Source organism: Capsicum annuum, chromosome 3 (genome assembly GCF_002878395.1).
Source record: "Capsicum annuum cultivar UCD-10X-F1 chromosome 3, UCD10Xv1.1, whole genome shotgun sequence".
NCBI lineage: Eukaryota > Viridiplantae > Streptophyta > Magnoliopsida > Solanales > Solanaceae > Capsicum > Capsicum annuum.
Window position 1 is genome coordinate 269,536,453 of NC_061113.1, and position 23,521 is coordinate 269,559,973.

Below are 23,521 nucleotides of genomic sequence, written 5' to 3' on the forward strand. Positions count from 1 at the left end.
TCTATTATAAGGATAAATACTCCAATTAATCTTGGTTTGGTCCAACATGTCGAATCCAGCGAATTTTACAAGCAGAATTAAAGGAAAATTGGTATGAGTAGTTGAGCTACTACTCCTCTCATCGATTTTATTACGCACAACAATTATTGAAGCAGTGTTTTAAAATCAACATTCAACTAATATTGCATAATTACACTTATTTGTCTATATATTTCAAAGTAAGAGAATGATAAAAAGCGTAAGATTATTGACAAAAAATGAATAAAGTTACTTCAAAAAACATAGTGCTATCAATTTCTTTCTCTGTCTTGTTGGTTTTCAAGTATAATTATCTAAAATCATTTTCTATGAACCTTGCTCTCCTTATTTACATATTTTTAGAAAAAATCATATACAGTATGATAACATAAGGTATAATATCATTATATCAATAATAAAAATATAAAAAAAAAAAAAACATCTACAGCAATAAAAATCAAATCCAATGCCCCCCTTACACCCAAAATTCTAGGACTTAGGCGCTATTGATTTATGTTTTTTATTTGCTTCCGAAAGCATTTTTACTACGCCCCACCCAGGAACTTGCCACTGGATTGAGGTGATGAGAGGGGTACGTAATTCATGATAAAAGTGGATACTATTTGCAATTCCCTCCTACTAATTTCCATACGTTTCCAGCACCAGCACCAGCACTAGCACTAGCACTGTATTTTTTTTCCCAACCAAAACAACAGTACGTATCCTGCATTAGCATATTATTTAATTTTTTCTTTCACCTCCTCTCTTCTATAACAAAGGAAATTTATAGTGCTCCGTGTGAAAGAAGCGCGACTGCATAAAAAACAGATACACTCACCCAACTAAGCTTTTCGATTGGAATGTTAAGAGAAGAACATCATTAGCCGGCAGCTTATCAAGAGATGATGAACATGTTCTTCCACCACATTTACATTCCCGCTGCAATTCTAATGAAAATATTAACATTCATCACCCCAGAATAAAGTATGTATGGTAGGTACATCAACATATGACAAATTGCATAAGAAAAACTGCAAAGACATGCCCAAAATTTGATTCAGAGTCCTCCGTGCTCCATCTTTTTCAGTTGTTTCACCTTTTCAAACTCAGCAGCATGGAAATTCTTTTCTACTTCCCAAGCAAGCTGAGACATACAGTTGAAAGATGATTTTGCACCCTTCTCATCCCTAACTTCTCTCGGAAAAGGGATACGAGCTTCAAATACATCATTCCGAGGAGACCTGAACCGCACGTCAAAACCTAATCTATCAACCCAAAGCATCTTCGCATCGCAAACCTGCAAATGCAACCACACAGAAGAAATAAGCCTCTGCCAAATAACGATGAAGAAAACCAGTTCAAAATCCTAATATACTTCTTGAAAGTACACACGATACTAGGAAAACATTACAATCCTTGACCCCGAGCACGCATCAACTATGGAAACAGTTAAGCATTCTACCAGACTACTAGGTAATGGATAATATTGCAAATCACTACTATAAACTTTGAGAGCTTTTATTTTTGGTCAAAAATGGAACATGGAGAAAATGATCAAAGCGTACCTATCAAACTAGAAAAGAGAGTGAGAGAATGATCAAATAAAGCTTATCAACTGCTAATACGACCACAGGGCCATCACGATGCCACTGCGAATCGTATTTCATAACTCAAACTGTTGTGAAACGGGCAGGAATAAGCAATACCACAAAAAAAAAAGAAAACAAGAAGAACACACAACACACAGATTTTACATGGAAACCCTTGATGGAAAAAACCACGGGCAGAGGAAGAGGAAATTCACTATAATGGAGAGGAGTACAATGAGGAGACAAAAGTCTCAATAACGTATAGAAACAGTCAAAAAATGACCCACTAAATCAACTTATATAATACGTGCGTACAAACCCCTCCGCTACCACCACAGACCCCCCAAAATATCTAAAACATGGGTCGCATTGCGAAATTTTCAGGGCCAGATAAACAAAATTCGGATCACAAACTCTTAACACAGAGCCTAAGCTCTGAGAAGTTTGATCATGTATGACCAGTGATTAGGTTACCAAATGTTCTTTGTATTGATCTTGGAACTCTTATTTTTATTTATCTTCAGTTATAATCTACAGTTCAATGATGGTCTATATGCCCCTAACACCAACATTATTTTCTAGACCATGGGTTTATAAGTAATCCACTTTCCTAAAAATGTTGTCCTACTCTACTTTCTCAGTTAGTCCAAAACATTGTCTTCCTTAGATCTTTCTACTCTATTCAACAAAGAGTTAATACATAAATATGACCCTAAACTTAACACCAAATTATAACTTTGACCTTAAATTTTGACAGTGCACAAATATGACCTTTAACTATTCAAAACTGCACAAATATGACCTCCGATCCTACGTGGCAAAACGCATGTTCATCACGCAAAATTGGGCGCGTCCAACTTAAAATCTAAGGGCATAATACATAAATATGACCTTAAACTTTGACAGTACACGAATATAACATTTAACTATTCAAAACTGCACAAATATGACCTTTAAATGACTCTTCACTATTATTTTTTCATTATTTTCAGTTCAAAGATGAAAATGGCATCTAATTTCTTTTGTCATTGCGGAAAAAGAGCAATATTTAAGCTTTATTAATTAGGCGGGTCAGCCTCATACGAAAAAATCACGCGGGTATGTATATATATTATAAAACAGAGGACGAATTTAAGTTATATAATATATCTAAATATTATTTATTTAAATATTAAATTAAGGATGAAACTCTACTAATAATAAAAAAATTATAGTTTTAATAAAACGTTATTAAATTAATGTTATTAAGGATAGTAGTAGTAGTCTATTAAATTAACGTTATCAAATTAACGTAATTAAAATGTCATTAAATTAACGTTATTAAAACGTTATTAAATTAATGAGGGGCGGACCTACGTGGTTGCCATGGGGTTCACCCGAACCCCCTCGATAAAAAAATTACGTTGCATATATATAAGATAGAAAATGTATATTTATGTACGTATATTAATGTTGAACCACATGAAACAAGGCACTTAGATAGCCCAGTGGTGTTATTTGCTCTTCTTGGGCACTTCCTTCAGCCTACTACGCGGGTTCGATCCCTGCTAGTGGTTGCTTTTTTTTTTAATTAAAAAAAAAGCTAGGTGCTGCTGCTATAGAAATAAATAAAAAAATAATAATAATAATTTTTTTTTTTAATTAGAAAAACGTTAGGTGCTGCTGCTATAAAAATAAATAAAAAAATTATTATTATTTTTTAATTAAAAAAAAAAGCTAGGTGTTGCTATAATAGAAATAAATTAAAAAATAATAATAATAATTTTTTTTTTTATTAGAAAAAAGTTAGGTATTGCTGCTATAGAAATAAATAAAAAAATTATTATTATTATAATAATAATAATAATAACAATAATAATAATAATAATAATAAAAACGACGTCGTTTTAACACAAAAAACAAAACTTTGACAGTGCACAAATATGACCTTTAACTATTCAAAACTACACAAATATGACCTCTCCAAGTCAGCCCTTTTAACGATGTGGCACCATGTGATTGAATTACCTTTTCACGTAGGTGCGAGTGAGAATGGGGTTGCAAAATCAGAGGTCATATTTGTTCAGGTTTTGAATAATTAAAGGTCTTATTTGTATACTATCAAAGTTTAAGGTCAAAGTTATATAATTTGGTGTCAAGTTTAGGGTCATATTTATGTATTAACTCAAAAAACTTTGTCCTATAATATGGTTGCGGGTATTTCGAACAAACATTGAACTCAAAATTTGAACTCCTTGTTTATAACCGTGAAATTTGTTGTTTCCAATTTCATAATTTGGTGGATAATGGGTCTGTCCCTCCAACCTCAGCCATTTAAGTACCAGACTTGGTTTACAGCAAGACTATAACTCACGACCAGTATGTGCTACACATCCTGCTCTGTACTACCTTTACCCTGGATACTTGAAGCAGAAAAATTTCCACCTACATCTATTATACTAAAAACGGAGCAAAAGTGAAAAAGAAAACCTATAATATCAGTAAGAGCAAGTCATAATGTTATATTCATCACAAACCTGGAAATCCAAATCTATATAGATGTTGCAAAACCGTAAGATATCTTCTCTATTGTTAGTATTTATCTCTTCTATCATTCTTTCTGCAAAGTCTCGAAGAGGATCAGGGTTTGCTGACTTGTACTCTGATGAAGTGACCCAAATTCCATCCTGAAAGTAACATATTATCTCATATAATTATCATGAATATAGCTGCAACCAGTAACCAACATGAACTACTATTCGTGGCAAAAGAAAAAAGCTTGGTATGGATACTGTAAAAAAAATTAAAAAATTCTCATATATGAATAGATGTTCCTAGATAATTGATTTAAACCAACTTGTTCTGTACAAAAGATATGTAGAGCTATTAAGAAAAGATGATTTTTTTTTTTCATACACTAACCAAACTTGGTTTTAATATTGAGATCAAATAAGGTGAAGCAATCCCTACAAAAGAGGCAAAAACAAGCCATGAGTGGTCCAACAGAAATCAATGAGATAAATCATTTTTCATAGAAGATAGACTAACAAACCTCAGCAAAATCTTCAATTTGAAGTACCCGTTCCACAGAAAGCGAAAATAAGCGATCCTCATCTACTTCATGCCCAAATCGTTTTTCCCAAACTGAATGAAGCTTCTGAACAAGAGAGGTCAGTTCATCAATGGAGAGTTCAGATTATCATCGAAGAACAAAACTCAAAACTCATCACTAATGAAGCCCCAGCTTAAAACATATGACTCTGTTACAATTGGACAAAAGAGAAGTTGACCAGTCACACATGATTACTGCAATCAACTGCACACAATTTGTTGGAAAATAGTGAATACCACGCTAAGAGATAAATGCATCAGATGATCATCTCATGAATACATTATTCTGTATCTATCTCTTTCTAAATGACATCACTTTTTCCTACACTAGCAAAAGATTGTAGAAAGAAGGAACGCCCTTACAAGAATGAATAGGCCATGCCCTCTTTGAACAACTTGTAGTAAAAATCTGTCTGCTATTAAATCTATTCAGTCGCTAAGATTCAACATTTCATCACATCTAAGGTGGCACAGACAAATTCTCTACTGTGTGCTTATCCTGCCCTCTTTGTATCCAAGTGAGAATATGACACATCCTAATTAATTTGAAAGTTACAGCTGAATTCAACAAGAATGTTGGAAAGAAACCCAAGAATCAGTGTGAGCTAGAGCATATGAAAAGGATAGGTGCAAATTGGATAGTCGACCTTCAAAGCTGTGGCATCTAGTGGTTTTTGTAGCGTCCCCAGTATGGTGCACTGTGGTGTCCGCAACCCATATTGCTCTAACTGATGTCAAGTTCAAATATTTTTCAGTTCATCAAAAAGAAGTCAAAGTTTGAATCTTTTTTAACACGCATTCCTAGGGAAAAAGTAGAGACCTGAACAAGGAGGGTAGACTTGGAATCGGGTGCGAATTTGGAAGTGGAGTGATTGAGAAAGATTAGAGGAGATCCATGAGGGTCAACAGCGAAACGGACAGCAATCCCTAAAGGCCAACCATCTTGGGTCGGGGTGGATAATGTCCCAACCGAAGATAATTCGAGAATCGTCCTGGAAACCTCAGCTGGAAAGGGCTTGCCATTGTTGCTGACTCCTCCTACTTCAGATTGAGGAATTGGCGGCTGAGAAACAAGGGAAACAGCAGCAGCACATTGCCACTTTGAAAATCTCAATCTTGGGGTTTTGGGGAAGCAAAATTGAGCTGCAATATTATTATTTTTAGAGAGACGAGTGGAGGGAGGAAGAAGAACAAGAGTGGTTGAAGTTGGAAGAAGGTGGGTCGTCATTGCAACATCTACTTTTCGGATTGGAAAAAAAAAAAAAATACTCACAATCTACTTTTTATTTGCCCCTCAATTTTTTGTCGCTCTTTATTTTTATTAGCTTTATGGTTTTTGAGTTTTTACCCATTCCCTTCTTCTTTTTCGCTCAAAAATATTATTTATTACGTTAAATTAAACTTTTGTTTATTTATCTCCCTTAATATCTTTAAAATGTATTTGTTTCACTCCTAATATTGCCGTGATTTTTTTAAAAAAAATACGTATTTATTTGTTTAAAAAAATTAATTTCAGTAATATTTTATTTAAAATATAATTAAAAATTTAGTTTTTTTTTAAATGGACTTTTTTTCTTTTTTTTTTCTTTCTTGTTCAAATCATCATCAACAACAACACTCAAATTCCTCCATTAACAATCTCAAATCCATTCTCCACCACCACTTTCCTTTAATTTTTTTCACTTTCTTCCATTAACACCACCCAAGAACAAACATGAAAACACTATTAAAAAAAATTTCTCCATTGAACATCATCTCAACTTTCAATTCAACTCCCTCAAAATTTAGATAAAAATTAAATTAAATTGATGAGATTTCTTGTGATTTTTACTATTGAATTTTTCTGTTAATAAGACAATTTAAAAAAATTAATTTTAACTTGATGAAAGTATTTTTGTGTTTGAATAAGAAAAAAGGGAGTGGGGGGCTGGAAGGGTGATACGAGTATGACCACGAGGATGGACGAGAACGAGTGCGTATTGAATCTGTCCACGGAAGTGCACAAGTAAAGTATGAAAGATGGCCTAAATCACTAAAAACAGCCCCTAAGTTACACTTGATGGGCACCTCACCCTTGAGGGGTATTGTGGTCGTTTTGTATTCTATTTTGTAATACACTATATATAGAACCTCTTAGGATTTTTAGTCTTAGATGTTTATTGATATTAAAAGTTGTAAGAAGAACATTTCTCTCTTGTGAGAAAGGCCTATGGCCGAAACATTGTAATTAGGATTTCCAACTTGAGTGTGGAATCATTCGTGTTGGATTCATGCTTGGAACGTTGGGTGCTAGAGGAGGTTAAGGTCTCTCTTGTGCTCACCAAAGAGATAGGTATTTGTAGTGTATAGTGTTAAGGGTCCAAGAGTGGAATAAGCTCTTGGGTTCTTAAGATTATACCTTCACTTTGTCTATCTATCTATCTTTACATTTCTTGTACACTTTGTTATTGTTCTAGTCAAAAACCGTGTGTTGTTGTTTCCATTTTGTTATTGTTCATCTTGTTCTTCATCTTGTTATCTTGATACTCTCTTTGTTAGTTTGTGGTGGCTGTTTTGGTGTCAAATACACCATTGTTATCTCATATTGTTGTTGTTGTAGTGAATCCAAGAGTGGTTTCCAAAAAGGTCCTTAGATCCTTAAGATCAGTGGATTGATTTGAAATGTGTTTTCGTGCTTTCGTTGTCTTTCTCGTATCATTTGGTATCAGAGGTTCTATATATAGTGTATTACAAAATAGAATATAAAATGACCACAATACCCCTCAAGGGTGAGGTGCCCATCAAGTGTAACTTAGGGGCTATTTTTAGTGCATTTAGACCATCTTTCACACTTTACTTGTGCACTTTCTTGGACTGATACCAAATGCTACGAGAAAGACAGAGAGACAAAGAGACAGACAGATAGATAGATAGATATGTATATGCATATATATATTATATGCACTACTTATTCACAATTCAATGATTCACAAAGTATTAACCTATTCAGGGCAATAAAGACACAATATAAAGCTTAGCTATTATTGTATTGAAAAGCTTGAAGCATTTATAGCTTCCAACAATTAGGATTTAATTTTTTTTCTAACTAACATTCAGTTCAAGTTTGAAGATTTTTGTAAACTAAAATGCATTGCGTAGGATTTTGGCGGTAACTAAGATTTCGTTTTTTATGTTAGTTGTTACTTTTTCTATTTTATAAGTATTTTTTTATTGGTTAAACCGAAAATCGAATCGTTAAGGATCAAAAACTAATAAACCGAAACCGATAAGAAAATATCTTATTGGTTGGTTATTGGTTTTACATATTTAAAAATCAAAAATCGATAAACCGAACCAGCAACACATAAAATCGAACCGAACCGACTGATGCACACCCCTAGTGGGGGCTGAAAGGGAGACAAAATAGGGGGGTTGGAAGGGGAGAAAGAGCGGAGGCGGGAGGGAGGGGGTTGGTAAAATATATATTATTTACATATATATATATATTATATATAAAAATAGTACATGTATATTTTTTATTTTTAAAATAAAAATACATAAAAATAATTATATAAAATATATATTATTTAAATAAAAATGGGGTGTGGGTGGGGGCATTTTTTATTATTTATATAATGTATATATAAATAGTAAATATATTTTTTTTTGCTTTTTAAAGCAAAAATACATAAAAATAATATGTGTGTGAGATTTTTTTTTTTTTTAATTCTAATTTGTTATGTGGTAATGCCCTGATACTAATGTGACACTGATTTGACATTGACACGGTGATGTGTAATCCACTCTGCGTGTGTGTAACCCACTCTCTTAAACTCCAAAAGTCAATTTTCATCATATTTCAATGTCCTCCTCCAAAATTTCGAAGCACTCAAATTCAAGTGATCGAGGGTTCAAAGCTAGGATTCTTCTGCAGAAATTTCTTTTCCCAAAGTTCGCCCCCAAGGTATGTAATGAGAATCACATTCTCCTCACAATCAACCTTTTTGTTTAAGTCATGAATTATGGTAGAATTTTTAAGAGTTAAAATCTCTAAGTCTAGTTCTTCATCTCTTGCTGAAATTTCTTGATCTTTTTATGATTTTAGTAAAAAATTTATGAGTTTGGAGTCTTTTCTTTAATTTGATTCCTAATTTATATTGATTTTGCCAAGAAACTCTATGTCCCTTATGAAAGAGAATTTGTGTTTTAAAAGATTATTTTGTGGTTATTGGAATTGATTAGATTTTCTTCAGATAGATTTGTTTAAGAGTTGCTAGTCTACGTTTATGAAAAGCGCACAAAGAATCTTTAAGCAATTATCATGTTTTGAAAAGAAAAAAGCTTATCGTATCTTGATTTAAGACTGATATTATGAGCAACTAGTATGTTTGGGAGGACTATTTAATACCGAGACAGGTATGGATTTAGACAACACATGTCCTAAAATTATGTTGCCACCATAGGATAGAAATCATCTGCAGATAGCTAGAGTGACTCATTTATTATGTATAGCCTTCGGGCTCAGTTTTGGGATCCTCAGGTATAGGTATAGGTGCCGCAACGTGGATAAAATGTTGTACTCTATGATACTCACATAATTTATGACAATTTCAGAGAAACTCCTCAAAAAAGAAAACTTACTTATTTTCAGATAATATATGACTGGCCGAGGTTACCAATTTAAAGAGAGTTTTAATAAAGCATTTATTTTCAAGTTTTGTTCACACTTCAGTCATTAAATTTTCAACTTCAATTTTAATTTTATGAACATGTTTAAGCAAGTTTTACTCATATTACTTTAAGTTTCATCATTTAGGTTGGTCATTCTCCCCTTTGCTTATTCAGCTCTGTTTATTATAGAATTATTTGTGTCTCAGTTTTTTAGCTTTAACAGTTTTAGATATTAGTACAGTTTCATTTTACTGCTTTACATGTCAGTATAGTCAAAGTACTAATGCTCTTTTTAGGTGCTACATCGTTGGATGATGTAGCTACCAGCTTTCAGATATGCAGGTTGTGAACAGAATCTTCAATAGGCTATACTATGAGCTTAAGTGAATTCTCATTATTTTCGAGGACTTAGCAGTATTTAAGTCATTATTTTCTTTTGTTATTTAAAGTTGTTGTACTCAGAATGTAGTAGAGACTTCATAAATAGTCAAGTCAAGTCAGTTGTAGCCCGTTTTAAACATTTTTTCGTTTCAGTTAATAAGAGCTTATGCAATCTTATTTCATACTGATTATAAAAGTTAAAGCCCATGTTTTAGCTTCCGCAGTTTTATCAAAGTTCAGCTTTATTAGTTTCATGCTAGGCCAAGTGATTCTCTCAAATCATTCGTGATTTCGGATGCCTGTTACGTCTAGGGTGTAGGCTCGAGTCATGACATCTTACATGCAAAATTGGCTTTGTTTCATGAGCAGAATTGGCAAAAGTTCCTTCGTCTGCAGTTTATGCACAATATTATTTCACCTTTCAAATCCATACATGGCCAATACACACACACCTACTACAAGTTTTAAAGTTTTCCATAAATTATAACATGAAGCTTTTTTGTTGCATCATCCTGATCAATTTCAAGAGAAACATGTCGCCAATCCATTTACTGTTTCAAAGAATAATAGGAAAAAACACAGAACCATGAAAGGTAACAAATCCATTTATTTATTTTTTCTAAGTAAACCAACTGTTGATAGAGAAACAACAGTAGACGTGCATGGAAAGCTGCCATGCAACGACAACCTGCGAGGGACACCAAACTACTCATCATTCATCATAAACTCAAAAAAAGAATAACTCGTATGGACCTTTTTATCAACATTAACCTGAAGAAGGTTAAAATAAATACAAAATACTATGTTAATGTCCATGATAATATTTATTCTATTTAAACATGCATGATATTAATGAGGCTTCCATAAATGTTTCATTACTAGTGCATATTTGGGCAATATGTAACCTGATACTTCCAATCCATATTGGCACCAAAAGATTTTCTTTCGTTTTTTATTTTTTTAAAGAAAAAAAGTGATAAGTTTGGCATCAAAGAAGCAAATAATAAGAATCTGGACATGCCCCGCTGCAACCAGACGAGTAACTTGACCTTCTCCAACACCCCAGTTTGGACGGTAATAGGATATCGTCAGTGGTCCAGACTGCTGTACTTCACCTTCTGCAGAGATAAAAAATGTTCCTTCATAAAACATGAACCCTGCAGGATGACATGTATAATCATAAAATCATAAGATAAGTATCTTAACTCATTAAGTGTCCGAGATAGACAAATTTTAGTATCCCATGTTCGAAGAGAATATTTACTACTACATAAATAATTATTATATCTATATTGTGAAACTGAAACTTAAATACTTCCTTAATTAGCTACTTCATCCTAACTAGTTTGCAGTATAATAAAGTTTTTTATTAGCTTATCCCTTTTTGGGATCACCATCATCAACATTTATTCCAATTTAACTACAAGGGGATCAAAGATCACAAAAATGTCAAACACATGTATCCCCGTAGAAATGATACTGTTGGTTTAAAACCTTTAAAGGAAAATAATGCAGGAATTCAATAGTCAAAAATTAGCCGCTAAAACAGAGATGGGGTTTAAAGAAGAGAATACACAAAACAGATGATTTTTTCTTGTAAAGCGCCCATCTATATTGATCATCAAATTAATAACTTAAATAGTTGTTATTACAACTAAAAATAGGATAAAGAAATAACCTATTTCTACCAAAATTAAAATAACTAATTAGTTTTCTACCAAAAATAGACTCCTAATTTAACTAGAATTGTACTAATGCAACTATCAACAGATATCAACTTGATAGCAGATATCACCAACCTTCCAATAATTAGTCTTCCTTCCCTACCCCATACCACGAAAAATTTTAATATGGATGAGGCCCACCCAACCACAGTTGTGTAAGGGTATTCTAGCTTTTTGACATGTAATTTTGTGGGACCCATTATGTTCCCCCTCCTTATTTTCTCATAATTTCTTTCATTTTCTATTTATTTCCTTTTTTTTTTTTGTAACATTACCTTTTTTATATATATATATTTTTCAATATTTCTCTCTCACTTATATTTTTAGCTCTTATTTTAAGGGGTTTTTAACCATAAAAAGTGTAAATATTTTTTAAGAAAATTATTTCAGAACAAAAAGTAATATTTACAAATTATAGTTGTGTTTGATTATAAATATAAATTGAAGGTGTTTTTAAATTTTTGGGTATAACTTGGAGTAAAAATAATTTTTGACATTCTTCAAATTTCAATTTTTTTAAAAAATATTTTTAGAAAATCATATATGAAAAAAAATAAGGATTTTCATTAAGAGAGTTAAAAGAAAAATTGTATGTTTGAAATTTGAATTTAAAATTTTAAAGTGAATTTTGAACCTCCTAAACTATTGATCCTACTCTAATCTATTGTTTAGGGGATTGAAAAAAAAAAAAATCTTGAATATATGGAGCAACCAGACGGACCTAGCCACAAAAGTGAAAAAATATTGTTCCCCTCAAAGAAAACAAGAGGGCATTATCCAAGTCTCCAAACCAACTCATTAATTAAATGGGAAACACATGTGTTCACTATTCTTTCTCTGACGACGGTACTACATTTTAACTTCAATGGAGCAAAGCAAACTCACCTTTATAGACGTAAGATTATTGGGCCCTAAGTCAAAAAGTTGAAACACCATACATTATTTGAACAAAGCCTGGCTAGCTACATTCCCAAGGCAATCAACTATTTCAACGTCGTACCTTTTTAGGCTCTAGCATTGAAACACAACCTAGCTTATGAGAAGAATCAGAAATCTCCCTTCACTACTTCTATATAACAACTCGACTGCGTACAACGGAGTTCTAGTTCATTGTAATAATCTAGAACGATCAACAGAAATACCTCATCAGAAGCTGATGTATTTTCCAATATCGGGTTCAAAACTTGACCAAAAGCTGACATGATCATGCCTTTCTGTGCGTGGCCATTGGAATTTTCCCATCTCTTGGCACAACAAAGGTAAATGGATTTCTTTGAGTTCACTTTCATCACCCACTACGTACAGCTAGCTTGCCTACTTTTGCTTAAAAATCCATTACTTAGTAAAAGATAATGGAGAGCACGCAAGAAGTACATTTACAATTTACTATCAAACAAATAAGCTTATAGTTTCTAATTTATTGTATAATAGCAATCATTTCACAAACACACACTTTCTAAGCAAAGCTCCTAATAGTAAATAGAACGTCTTTTTAGTTTACACTTGCAAGTTCTAATAACACTTTGCCTCACACATCCCTACAGTTAGCTAAGAATGTTATACAATTGAAGCAAATGATCCATATATATAAAGGGCAGCCCGCAGCAAAGGATCCATTTAGGTGATCATTTAATTGGGACTATAAGGCCAGTAATTGTCGCTATACTTGCATTAAGCCAAGAGTCTCTTTAACAGTTTGGGGGTTATAGGAATGTGTGAGACTTAATAACCCCTAATTTTCCTCCAAAGACAGACGGTATAATTTTGGGATGAAATGGGCAACAAATGAGCAGAATGGACTCAGACGATATATTCATTTTATTTTTATTTTTTTGTGAGAAGGACTCGGATGATATATTCATCCAACCCAAACTTGTTTAAGAACGATCGCACAGTTGATTAATTGAATATAGGGCCACAACGGAGCAGTATGGACGGACACATATGAAATTTGTTTCCAAATGGTTAAGGACTATCAGGAAATCATGGAGGGATCAAACAAAAGCATACAGATAAATACTAATGTTGGAGAAGAGAATAGCTGAAAGAACAAGAGTGATTTTCAAGTGCCACACCGGAGAAATACAAAAATAATCAGACCTGTCCTTGACTGATAAACAGGCTATTCCAACGTTCTCCGTGTTTTTTTTCTAATCAGAATGTTAAGTTTCAGAATTGAAAAAACAAGACTCCTGTGAAACAAAACAAAAATAGGATTTGGGGTTGTTGTTTTAGGGAGGGTCACAAAACCTGAGGAAGAAGGTGCAGCAGTATGATGGTCTCCCATTTGTTGTTGTTGGAGGCGATCTTAGCAGATACAGAGTGTTTAGAGGGCAAATTAGAGAGTGGGAAAAGTAAGTAATAAATGCAGCTTATTTTGTTTCCAAAATAGAATTGGCTTTTCTAAGTAAGCACAGAATTCAAATTGGAAAATCCTTAGACATATAATCCTCTAGTCATAGGCGGCATTAAAAAAGAGCAATCCAATCTTTAGTATTTATGGTACTCAAAGCATAACGTGTGAGTAGAACAAGACGACAAAAGAAAACAAGAAAGAAGCAGGCATGCAATCAAGTGACATGGTTTATGACAAACATGAATGAAGATATAGATCACGTCGAAACAAGATAATGTAATAAAGTGTTATAAATTTCATACTAGAAGGTCACCTTGATTTCCATACCTGAACAAGTTGTAGTAATTTCCTTTTCCGTCGAATGGATGGTTTTTGTATTTGGAAACGTTGCTATAAACTGGAGATTTGCATTATTATATCCACAACAGAATTAACTCACATTTCAGACTTCTATCCACTAACTCCTGAAATTCAACCATTTTTCATTTATTAATTCTCCACTATTCACTTCTCTGCCTTTTTTTCCTTTAAATCTTATTCCATTTTATGATTTTTCATAACAATATTATTCTTTCTCCTAAGTACAAAACTAACTTTTTAATTGTAATAATTACTCGAAAATAAAAAAATTATGAAGAAAACATGAAGGTGGAATAAAAGGAAATTCATTTCGCTAAAAGTTATTTTCACTCATACTAATATTTTAAATAATGGTTAAGATATATTCGAGAAATTCAAGTAACAATTTAGTAGATTTGTTAGCAAAGATATCACAAGCTCGATATTTGACAAGCTAATATACAAGAACAGAATGTATTGTCTTCAAAATACCAAATGAAATAAATATGCATTGTATTACCTTTTTTTTTTTTTTCAGACTAGATTTATTTTGTTGAGAAGACCAATATGTATTACAATTACGTGTATTCCTTTTTTCTTCACCACAATTTTTTTTCCAACAAATTTTGTAGCGAAGCATATTATCTTGGACGTCCAAGAGGAAGCGCCGCTATAAACTAGTATTATAATTAATATGAATGTCCACTTACTTTTTCCCGTCATGTGTATAGATATGAACTCTCACACCTCCACAACCTCCCCATGGTCTTCAACCATGATTCAAATATGTTAAAAAAAATATTCCCTCAATATAATTCTATAAATAGTGATATGAATATCATATTGAAGACACTTTTTTGGTCCCCATCCTAATCTAAAAGCAACCAAAGAAAGGCCGTTTGTTAAACTTCATTCTGTGATCCACATGGTAGAACAAAAGATATATAGGTAAATTTCAGCATAAAGAGAAGAGGCAATTGGACAATTCTCAATTTCATCTCCAAAGTTATCGTATCTTTTGCCTACTGTGGAGTTCACAACCCAACCCATATTGTTTCAAGGTTTTCCATAATACACAACTGTTGCACTATCCTGATGAACATCAAGAGAAATCATTCATTCAATTACCATGAAAGGTAACAACAGTAAACGTGCTTCCAACCCTTCCTAACTTTTACTCGTCTTCACTTGGATTATATGCAGCGGATACCAACCACAACCTGCTGCAAGGGACACCAAATTACTCATCATTCATGATAACACTGATCCCATAAAGCTCAGAAAAAAACAATAATTGAAACAACTCAATCAAAATGGACCTTTCAATATTACACTAACCTGGAGAAGATTAGAACCAAAACAAAAATACAAACTTCATGCCCAAGATAATGATTATTCTATTGCCTACATAAATGCTTCAACTACTAGGTACTTATTTGGGTGACATAGAACATAGATCCTGATACTTCAGCATCAGAGAATGCTAATTTAGTAAAAAGACAGTTTGTGCACTAAAACATTCATTTTTATTTTTCATTTTTAGTTAAAAAAGACAGCTTGATATTACTTTTAATAAAAAGACAGTTCGATAGATTAAAGTTTTCGTTTTTACTATTCACTTTTAGTAAAAAGACAATTCGATGGACTAAAACTTTTATTTTTACTATTCACTTTTAGTAATAAAAGGCAGTTTGATGTAATAAAACTTCTATTTCACTGTTCACTTTTAATAAAAGTACAATTCGATATATTAAAATTTTCATTTTCTTTTTCACTTTTAGTAATAAAAGACAGCTTGATATCTAAAACTCCCATTTTATTGTTCACTTTTAATAAAAGTACAATTTGATATGCTACAGCCTCCGTTTTTGCTGTTTACTTTTAGTAAAAATATAGTAAGTATACTAAAGCTTTCGCTTCCTTTCACTTCTAGTGAAAAAATAGTTCGACGTATTAAATTAAAGCTTCCATTTTCACTATTCACTTTTAATAAAAGGAAAGTTCGATATACTAAAACTTTCGTTTTCACCATTTACTTTTAATAAAAAGATATTCGGTGCAATAAAGCTATTACTTTCACTTTTTACTTTAAGTAAAACAAAACAACTCGATATACTAAAGTTTTCTCTTTAACCATTCACTTTTAGTAAAAAGACAGTTTGATGTACTAAAAATTCTGTGTATTTACTGTTCACTTTTAGTAAAAAACTGTTCGATTTACAAAAGTTTCCGCTATACATAGAGGTGTGCATCGGTCGATTCGGTTCAATTTTATATATTATCGATTTTTAATTTTTAAATATGCTAAACTAATAAGCAAAACAATATGATATTTTTTATGGATTTTTGGCATAAAAGAAATGGTAATTTTGGCATCAAAGAAATAAATGGTAAGAACCTGAATAGCCTCCGCTGCAATCAGACGTCCAATGACGTGACCTCCATAAACAACATGACTTGGATCAGCACAGGATATAGTCAAAGGTCCACACTGCTGCACCTCCCCATCTTCAGAAATAGTATACCTTCCCTCAAGACGTATCATGTCATATAAACCCTGCAAGATGACATGTATAATCATAAGATTAGTATCTTAACTCTTAAGCGTCCGAGATAAGTAAATTCCAGTATCCCATGTTCACAGAGAATGTTCAAAAATATACAAATAATTTATCCATATTGAGAATATCTTTATGAGTTACCACAATATTTTAGTATATCTATAATATGAAACTGAATACTTAATACTTCCTTAGCTACTTCGTCCTAACTAGTTTGCAGCATATAAAATTTATTTATAAGCTTATTCAATGCTAATTGTTGTGGCAGTAATGTGTTCAATCCCCTTTAAGACCAACCATGCATGCTCGTAGAGTCTAATGAATGTTAATTATTGTATCTATAATGTTAATTATTGTATCTATAAATGGGAGTTTCATACCAGTATCTTATGAAACTGATTTGCTAATACTTCCATAGCTACCCTACAGGATCCTCACTAGTTTACAGTATATTGAATTCTTTTTATGAGATCACAAAACGTTAATTATTGTGCTGCCTAATGTGTTCTAGTATCTTTAGACCAACCATGGATACTCGTCGAGTGCAATGAATGCATTCCCACTAATCACGCTGAAGAAACAGTAAAATTCCATTTTTGAGATCACCATCATCAACATTTATTCCATTTTAACTATAATGGGATCAAAGATCACAAATGTCAAACACATGTATCCCCGTAGAAATGATACCAACTTGATAGTAGATGTCACCAACCTTTCAGTAATCCTGCCCCACACCACAACATCCCTCCCCTCAAAGAAAAAGACAAAGGAGAGTTAGGCATCATCCCAATCTCAAAACCAACTCAAGAGCATATTGCTACACTTCTGTTCATTATTCTTTCTCTGCTTTCTATTATGGAAACATTACTACATTTTAACTTTAGTGGAGCAAAGTCACCCCTTTAGACCCAAGATGGGTGTATCCAATTCGAACTGCCTAGAGGTCAAAAGTTCAATCAGCACATAGTTTGACCACATTTGAGCTCAGCTGACATGATTATAAGAAGCCAGGCAGGCTGGAGTTTAGCTTTAGCCTTCTTAAGCTGTAGTAAATCTAGATTTGCCTTCTAAATCCCAAAGCAATCATGCAAATACAAGCATTATTCAACGTTGTACCTTTTTAGGCTCTAGCATTTTAACACGACCTAGCTTCTACACCTACCAGACCCCACTAGGTGGGAATATACTGGGTTTGTTGTTGTTGTTGTTGTTGTAGCTTCTACACCTAATGGGCTTCTGCTTACCAGTAAGAATTCGTACATGCATAGCCATCAGAAATATTCTTCACTTTATCTAGATAACACACTATGCACATTATCTATTGAATGAGAAAAGTAGAGACCCACTATGTGCAACGGCATTTAGTTCATTGTAATCATCTAGCACGATCAATGCTCTGGACTGAACTCTTGAGATGCAAACAGAAATAATGTGAATAAGACATTCAGGTACCTCAGCAGTAGTTGATGAATTCTCCAATATCGGGTGGAAAACTAGACCATTAGCTGACATGATCCAGCCAATCCGTGAGTGGCCATTGGAATTTTGGGATCTATTGGTTCTGTACCGAAAATAAGTCAGAACCTCTTCTCCAATATCCTGAAAAGTAAATGGAGTTCTTTGAGTTCACTTTCATCACCCATTATGTACAACTTGCCTTCTTTTGTTTAAGAACCCAATACTTAACAAAAGAAAATGGAGACCATGCAAGTACATTTCCAATTCACTATCAAACAAATCTCAGGGGGTAGGCAACTAAAGAACATGAAAACCATTAGGAATATTAACATAAGGTCTGCAATCTAGCAGCAAACTATAAGAAGAACCTGCTAGTTTTCACTGATTGCAACTATCCATAGAGAAATTATAAAACAAGACACAATACATCAAACCACGTAAGTCTTTTACTAGCATCCAACAGCATGACCAACTTTAGTATGTCTAACAAATGGAGGGAGGAGGAAAACATCATGATGATTGATGACCGCAACTGAGCCACATAGCATTTCACATTCCTATTCTTTTTTAAAGTTTAGGAATATTAACATAAGGTCTGCAATCTAGCAGCAAACTATAAGAAGAACCTGCTAGTTTTCACTGATTGCAACTATCCATAGAGAAATTATAAAACAAGACACAATACATCAAACCACGTAAGTCTTTTACTAGCATCCAACAGCATGACCAACTTTAGTATGTCTAACAAATGGAGGGAGGAGGAAAACATCATGATGATTGATGACCGCAACTGAGCCACATAGCATTTCACATTCCTATTCTTTTTTAAAGTTCATGTTCTTGTCTATATATTTCCGTTAAAGCCATCCTGGAAGGTCATTGCAATTATCCTTTATGCCTCTAGGCTTATAAAAACAAGGTAGAAAACCCACAGCCTTTCTTAATACTATAGAACACATCAACTATAACATAGTATCATTGATCCAAAATTTTAAAAATTAAAGCTTATGCAACGAGTTTTGTACACTAACCACTTCCGGTCTTATTTGTCAAGGAAAAAGGTAAATTGGATTTTCTTCAACCATATTCGAAACCCTAGACATATGCTTCACGAATAGCAACTTTTGTTCCATATGATCTGATTTCTCGATGATATATAGATCGACTTATTTACATCACCCATCACTTTAAGTGATTGAGTTAGAAAACCAAATATTTGAAAACACATAGACACACAAACAAAAAAAATGAATTCTATGAACTTGGAACAACGCGCATGCACTTCCCTTAGTATTAAATAGCATAGTTTGAGATTCTTCTGAAAGACAGCAAATCACAATTACTGTGGTACACTTAACCTCTCACATAGTGAGTTCATGGTAATTCCAACACATGAGAAGTGATTTGATAATTTATCCTTCTCTCCGTTTTCTTTTTTGATGATTGTGGTGTCTGGGCCATTTTTTGCGCACCTCGACTAATTTCACGGGATACCAGCCACATCCCACCAGTAACATGTGCCAGGTAACTTTGTCCAAGAAGGACAGATTGGAAGAAAGCACCTAGTGTTTTTGTCTCTGCAAGAATTCGAACCTAAGATCTCATGGATCTCGACCACTTCATTGACCACTAGCCCACACCCTTGGGTGCCCTTTTCTCTACCTACTACAAATATTTTTAGAATCTCATGCAAAAAAATATGCTTTTACTTTCTAATTTACTGTTTATTATCAATCATGTCACAGTAAGTACTTGCTAAGTAAAGCTCCTAAGAGTAAATAGACTGTCGTTTTAGTTTACAATTTCAAGTTCTTGTAAAATTCTACCTCACATCCCTACAAGGATCCATACAAAGGGCAGTCCACAGCAAAGGATCCTTGTACATGATATTATCTAATTGGGACTAAGGCTAGTAAAATTGTCGCTATACTTATTAAATTTAATCCAAGAGTCTTTTTAACAGTTTGGGGGATATATATCTATATAGGAATAAGTGAGACTTAAATAACCCCTAATTTGCCTCAAAAGACAAATGGTATAATTTTGGAATGAAATGGGCAACAAATGAGAAAAATGAACTCGGATGATATATTTATCCAACCCAAACTTGTTTAAGAATGATGCATAGTTGATTAATTGAATATAGGGCCACAATGGAGCAGTATGGACACAAATGAAATATGTTTCCAAATGATTAAGGATATAGGCAACTACCTACTATAACCTACACCTATGGCACTACACTTAGTTGCATTGAATTTTGATTTTCCTTTTGTCCACATCACAGTGATTCATGTATTTACTTAATATTAAGCTAGTATGCCAAAAGAGGCATTTCCAACTGCATAAATGACACAACAATAAAAAATGTCAAGCCAGTAATGTAATCTTTAAACACCGATCCTCTTTTTGATAAGTTGATTTAATCTTCAAACACTAATGGGTTCTACAGTTAACAAATGAAAACTTAACCTCTACTTCTTTTAACATTATTATACCCAATCTTGCAAATCACTCAAGGTACACGTAGCGTGCCACTATTAGCAGTAAAAATAAGAAAGAATTACAATAGAAAAACATCTCAGACATAGGTGATATAGGGTCTTGATAAGAATAATAATTTTAGATGGTACCGTAATTGATTTAAACTTTATATTTGTTCTATTTTGGTAAAATCAGATTTTTAGTAAGCATCGCAGTTCCTTACAGTGAGCTTCTGACATTAATACTCAGCACCAAAGAAAAAAAGGATTATCAACAAATAGTGAAGTATTACCTCTGGAAGAATTCTTGTCACTAACCTATGAAAACAAAACTATTCCTTCTTCTATTATTTAGCAAGTTCCCTGCATGGCAAGAAGCTCCAAAAGATGTTATAGGTTCTGCTACAGCCAAATAATCTGAGTTTTCCTATTTCTGACGATGGGTTTGCACTAAATTTCTAAAGAAAGTGTTGAAAAGATACAACTCTATCATGGCTATTGGAAAAACAGTTAGTCTTGCTACTGGGAAGTCAGGCAAAAGGTAAGCCGTCGAGATATCAGCAGTGGAACTGTGTTACTGGGAGCACTCAAGGGTGTTGGAGTGAAGAGCATGGGGAGACTGGTGCTTGAATCCTAACGTAGGCAGAAAAGCTAAGAGACTTCTTCTCAATTACCATAGTCCAAGGGAAAGTTATAATGTACCTATACTGGTGGGAGAATCCAAGTACTCTGTGGTGTAGGGCACGTTCGTTGGCCCAGATATCACCATTATAGTTAAGAAATTGATCTCAAGGATGAAGGATTGTAATGTACTTTAACCTCCTTGAAAATGCTAGGGGCAACATGAAGAGCTATATGAAAAGGATATGTGCAGTTTCAGCCCTAGGTTCAAGGATAGACCACGAGACAAAGTGTCTTTTTTGTAGAAAAGTTTGATCACCAGTGATCTGAAATTCTTGAAAGCTTCCAAAACGCTTAATGCGCAACGAACAGTGTTTTTGAGTTTTGGCTAAGAAATGAAGGTTTCAAGATCTGGAAGGTTTGGCTTAAAAAACTATCAACAGCAAAGAATGATTTGAACAAATGAAAATCAAAAGGCATCTCCTTAGAAGATGATGAACATAGAACTTATGACCTTAGTCTCCATCCACTGTCCACTCAAAGTTGTCATAATTCAGCTCTTTGTTTAATTTACTATCCAAAACTACGAAGTATCCATCCACAAAGCAATGACATATCATCATTATGAATGTAATGAAGCAAACTAACTCTAGGAGGCAGAAGCAAACTAGAATGGAATCAGAAATGCATTACACAGAAGGACAATAAGGAAATCATGGAGGCATCAAACAAAAGAGTACAGATAAATACTAGTAATGTTAGAGAGGAAAATAGAAGAAAGACCAAGAGTGATTTTCAAGTGCAAAAGAATATAAACACCGGAGAAGTACAAAATCCGACCTGTCCTTGACTGATAAACAGGATATCCCCATATTCTTCATGCTTTTTTTCTGCAAGAATAAATGTAATAAAAATGTTAAGTTTCAGAATCTATATATCGAGTATTCGATGAATGTGCTATTACCTATTACATGCACAACGTAAATGTTGAAATGACAGGAGAACTGAATATGCCATATGTGTCAGGAGCATCAATGTAAAATATGCAAACAACGCAAAAGGGTATCGTATGTTGAGAGACTTGAGATCCATAACACGTAAACCACTTTATTCTTTACGTACAGACACATTTAACCCTGACCTTACAAGAGATACTTTGAGCAATAGAAATTTTAAGAGGGCATAGGTTGCGTAACATTTGTACATTCAGCTTCTTTCTATTTTACTTTTCATCGGCGCGGGGGGGAAGCAGATTTTCTTCCTTTTTCCTTTTGGGTAGATAAAGGGGATGGGAGAAAGTACAAGTTCCACGGGTAAGAAAAAGGATTATATCTCTAGAAATCTTTAAAAAAAAAAAAGAGAGAGAGAGAACCATTCTCCATAATCCTTTTGAAAACACAAGACTCCTGTGAAAAAAACTCAGAAAAAAGTTCAACATCTACAAATATACAACCGTATAAAAATTCCCAGTACCGTTAGCTTCAGCTTTTTTCTTTCTAGGCATCAGAGAAGACACCGCAGGAGCAATCAGAAATGTGCGATTGTATCCCATTTTTTTATTGTTGTTTAGATTTGTGTGCTTTGAACCAATACTACCAAGGAGAAGAGATAAAGTTTTTAGAGGGGTTGTAGAGAGCAATCCAGACTAGATTACACACTGGGGAAAGTAATAAATGCATCTTATTTGGTTCACAAATACAATAGGTTTTTTGCTAACTAAGCACAGAAATCAAACGAGCCCAAATTGGAAAATCCTTGATTACTTGGTTTATACAGACATATTCCTACTCAATCCAAACTTTAGGATTTACCGGATCATGTTTGATCAACATACGGTACCAAAAGCACAAGCCAGACGACAAAAGAAAACAAGAAAAAGGCATCCAATGAAGGACGTTTATGCCAAACATTAAGAGTTTAGGCGACAAGTGAACTCCCGGATACAGTCAATTTTGAAAGAATGAGGTAACACGTGATGCAAGAGAAAACCAAAATCCAAAAAATAGAAGTAATGTCATAAATTGTGTATCAAAAAAGCTGAAACATAATTCAATATTTTGCCCAAATAGTAGAAGGTCGCCTTGATTTCCATAAGCAGCATCTCAACAGTATCCAGAAAGAAAGATTTCTAATAAACCTGAACAACTACTAATTTCCGTCCAAAATTAATTAACTATAATCTAAAAACAAAATACCTGAGGTAAAGAAGTAAAGAAAGGTGTGGAAAGGCCTTTGAGATTAACCAATC

The 23,521-nt window shown here is 33.5% G+C and overlaps 2 protein-coding genes across 4 annotated transcripts; both read right to left on the reverse strand.

The window, feature by feature from the left end:
* Positions 1-852: 852 nt before the first annotated feature.
* LOC107861601 (glutamyl-tRNA reductase-binding protein, chloroplastic) lies at positions 853-6,064 on the reverse strand. 2 transcript variants are annotated; one of them, XM_016706892.2, is made up of 5 exons: positions 5,518-6,057; positions 5,345-5,425; positions 4,639-4,743; positions 4,124-4,273; positions 853-1,315 (listed from the first exon to the last, which is right to left on the reverse strand). In XM_016706892.2, exons 1-5 carry the CDS (start codon positions 5,923-5,925, stop codon positions 1,076-1,078), a joined length of 984 nt encoding a protein of 327 aa, XP_016562378.2. In that variant the 5' UTR covers positions 5,926-6,057; the 3' UTR covers positions 853-1,075. The 2 variants fall into 2 exon arrangements, with proteins under 2 accessions (XP_016562378.2, XP_016562379.2); XM_016706893.2 differs by lacking the exon at positions 5,345-5,425 and having other exon boundaries at positions 5,518-6,064.
* Positions 6,065-15,053: 8,989 nt separating this feature from the next.
* On the reverse strand, positions 15,054-23,428 carry LOC107865785 (AT-hook motif nuclear-localized protein 8). Of its 2 annotated transcripts, none has more exons than XM_047410238.1 (5): positions 22,747-23,428; positions 22,114-22,163; positions 18,164-18,310; positions 16,546-16,704; positions 15,054-15,367 (listed from the first exon to the last, which is right to left on the reverse strand). In XM_047410238.1, the coding sequence occupies exons 1-5, from the start codon at positions 22,823-22,825 to the stop codon at positions 15,341-15,343; spliced, it is 462 nt and encodes a 153-aa protein (XP_047266194.1). In that variant the 5' UTR covers positions 22,826-23,428; the 3' UTR covers positions 15,054-15,340. The 2 variants fall into 2 exon arrangements, with proteins under 2 accessions (XP_047266194.1, XP_047266193.1); XM_047410237.1 differs by having other exon boundaries at positions 15,054-15,370; positions 22,747-23,427.
* Between the last annotated feature and the right edge of the window lie 93 nt (positions 23,429-23,521).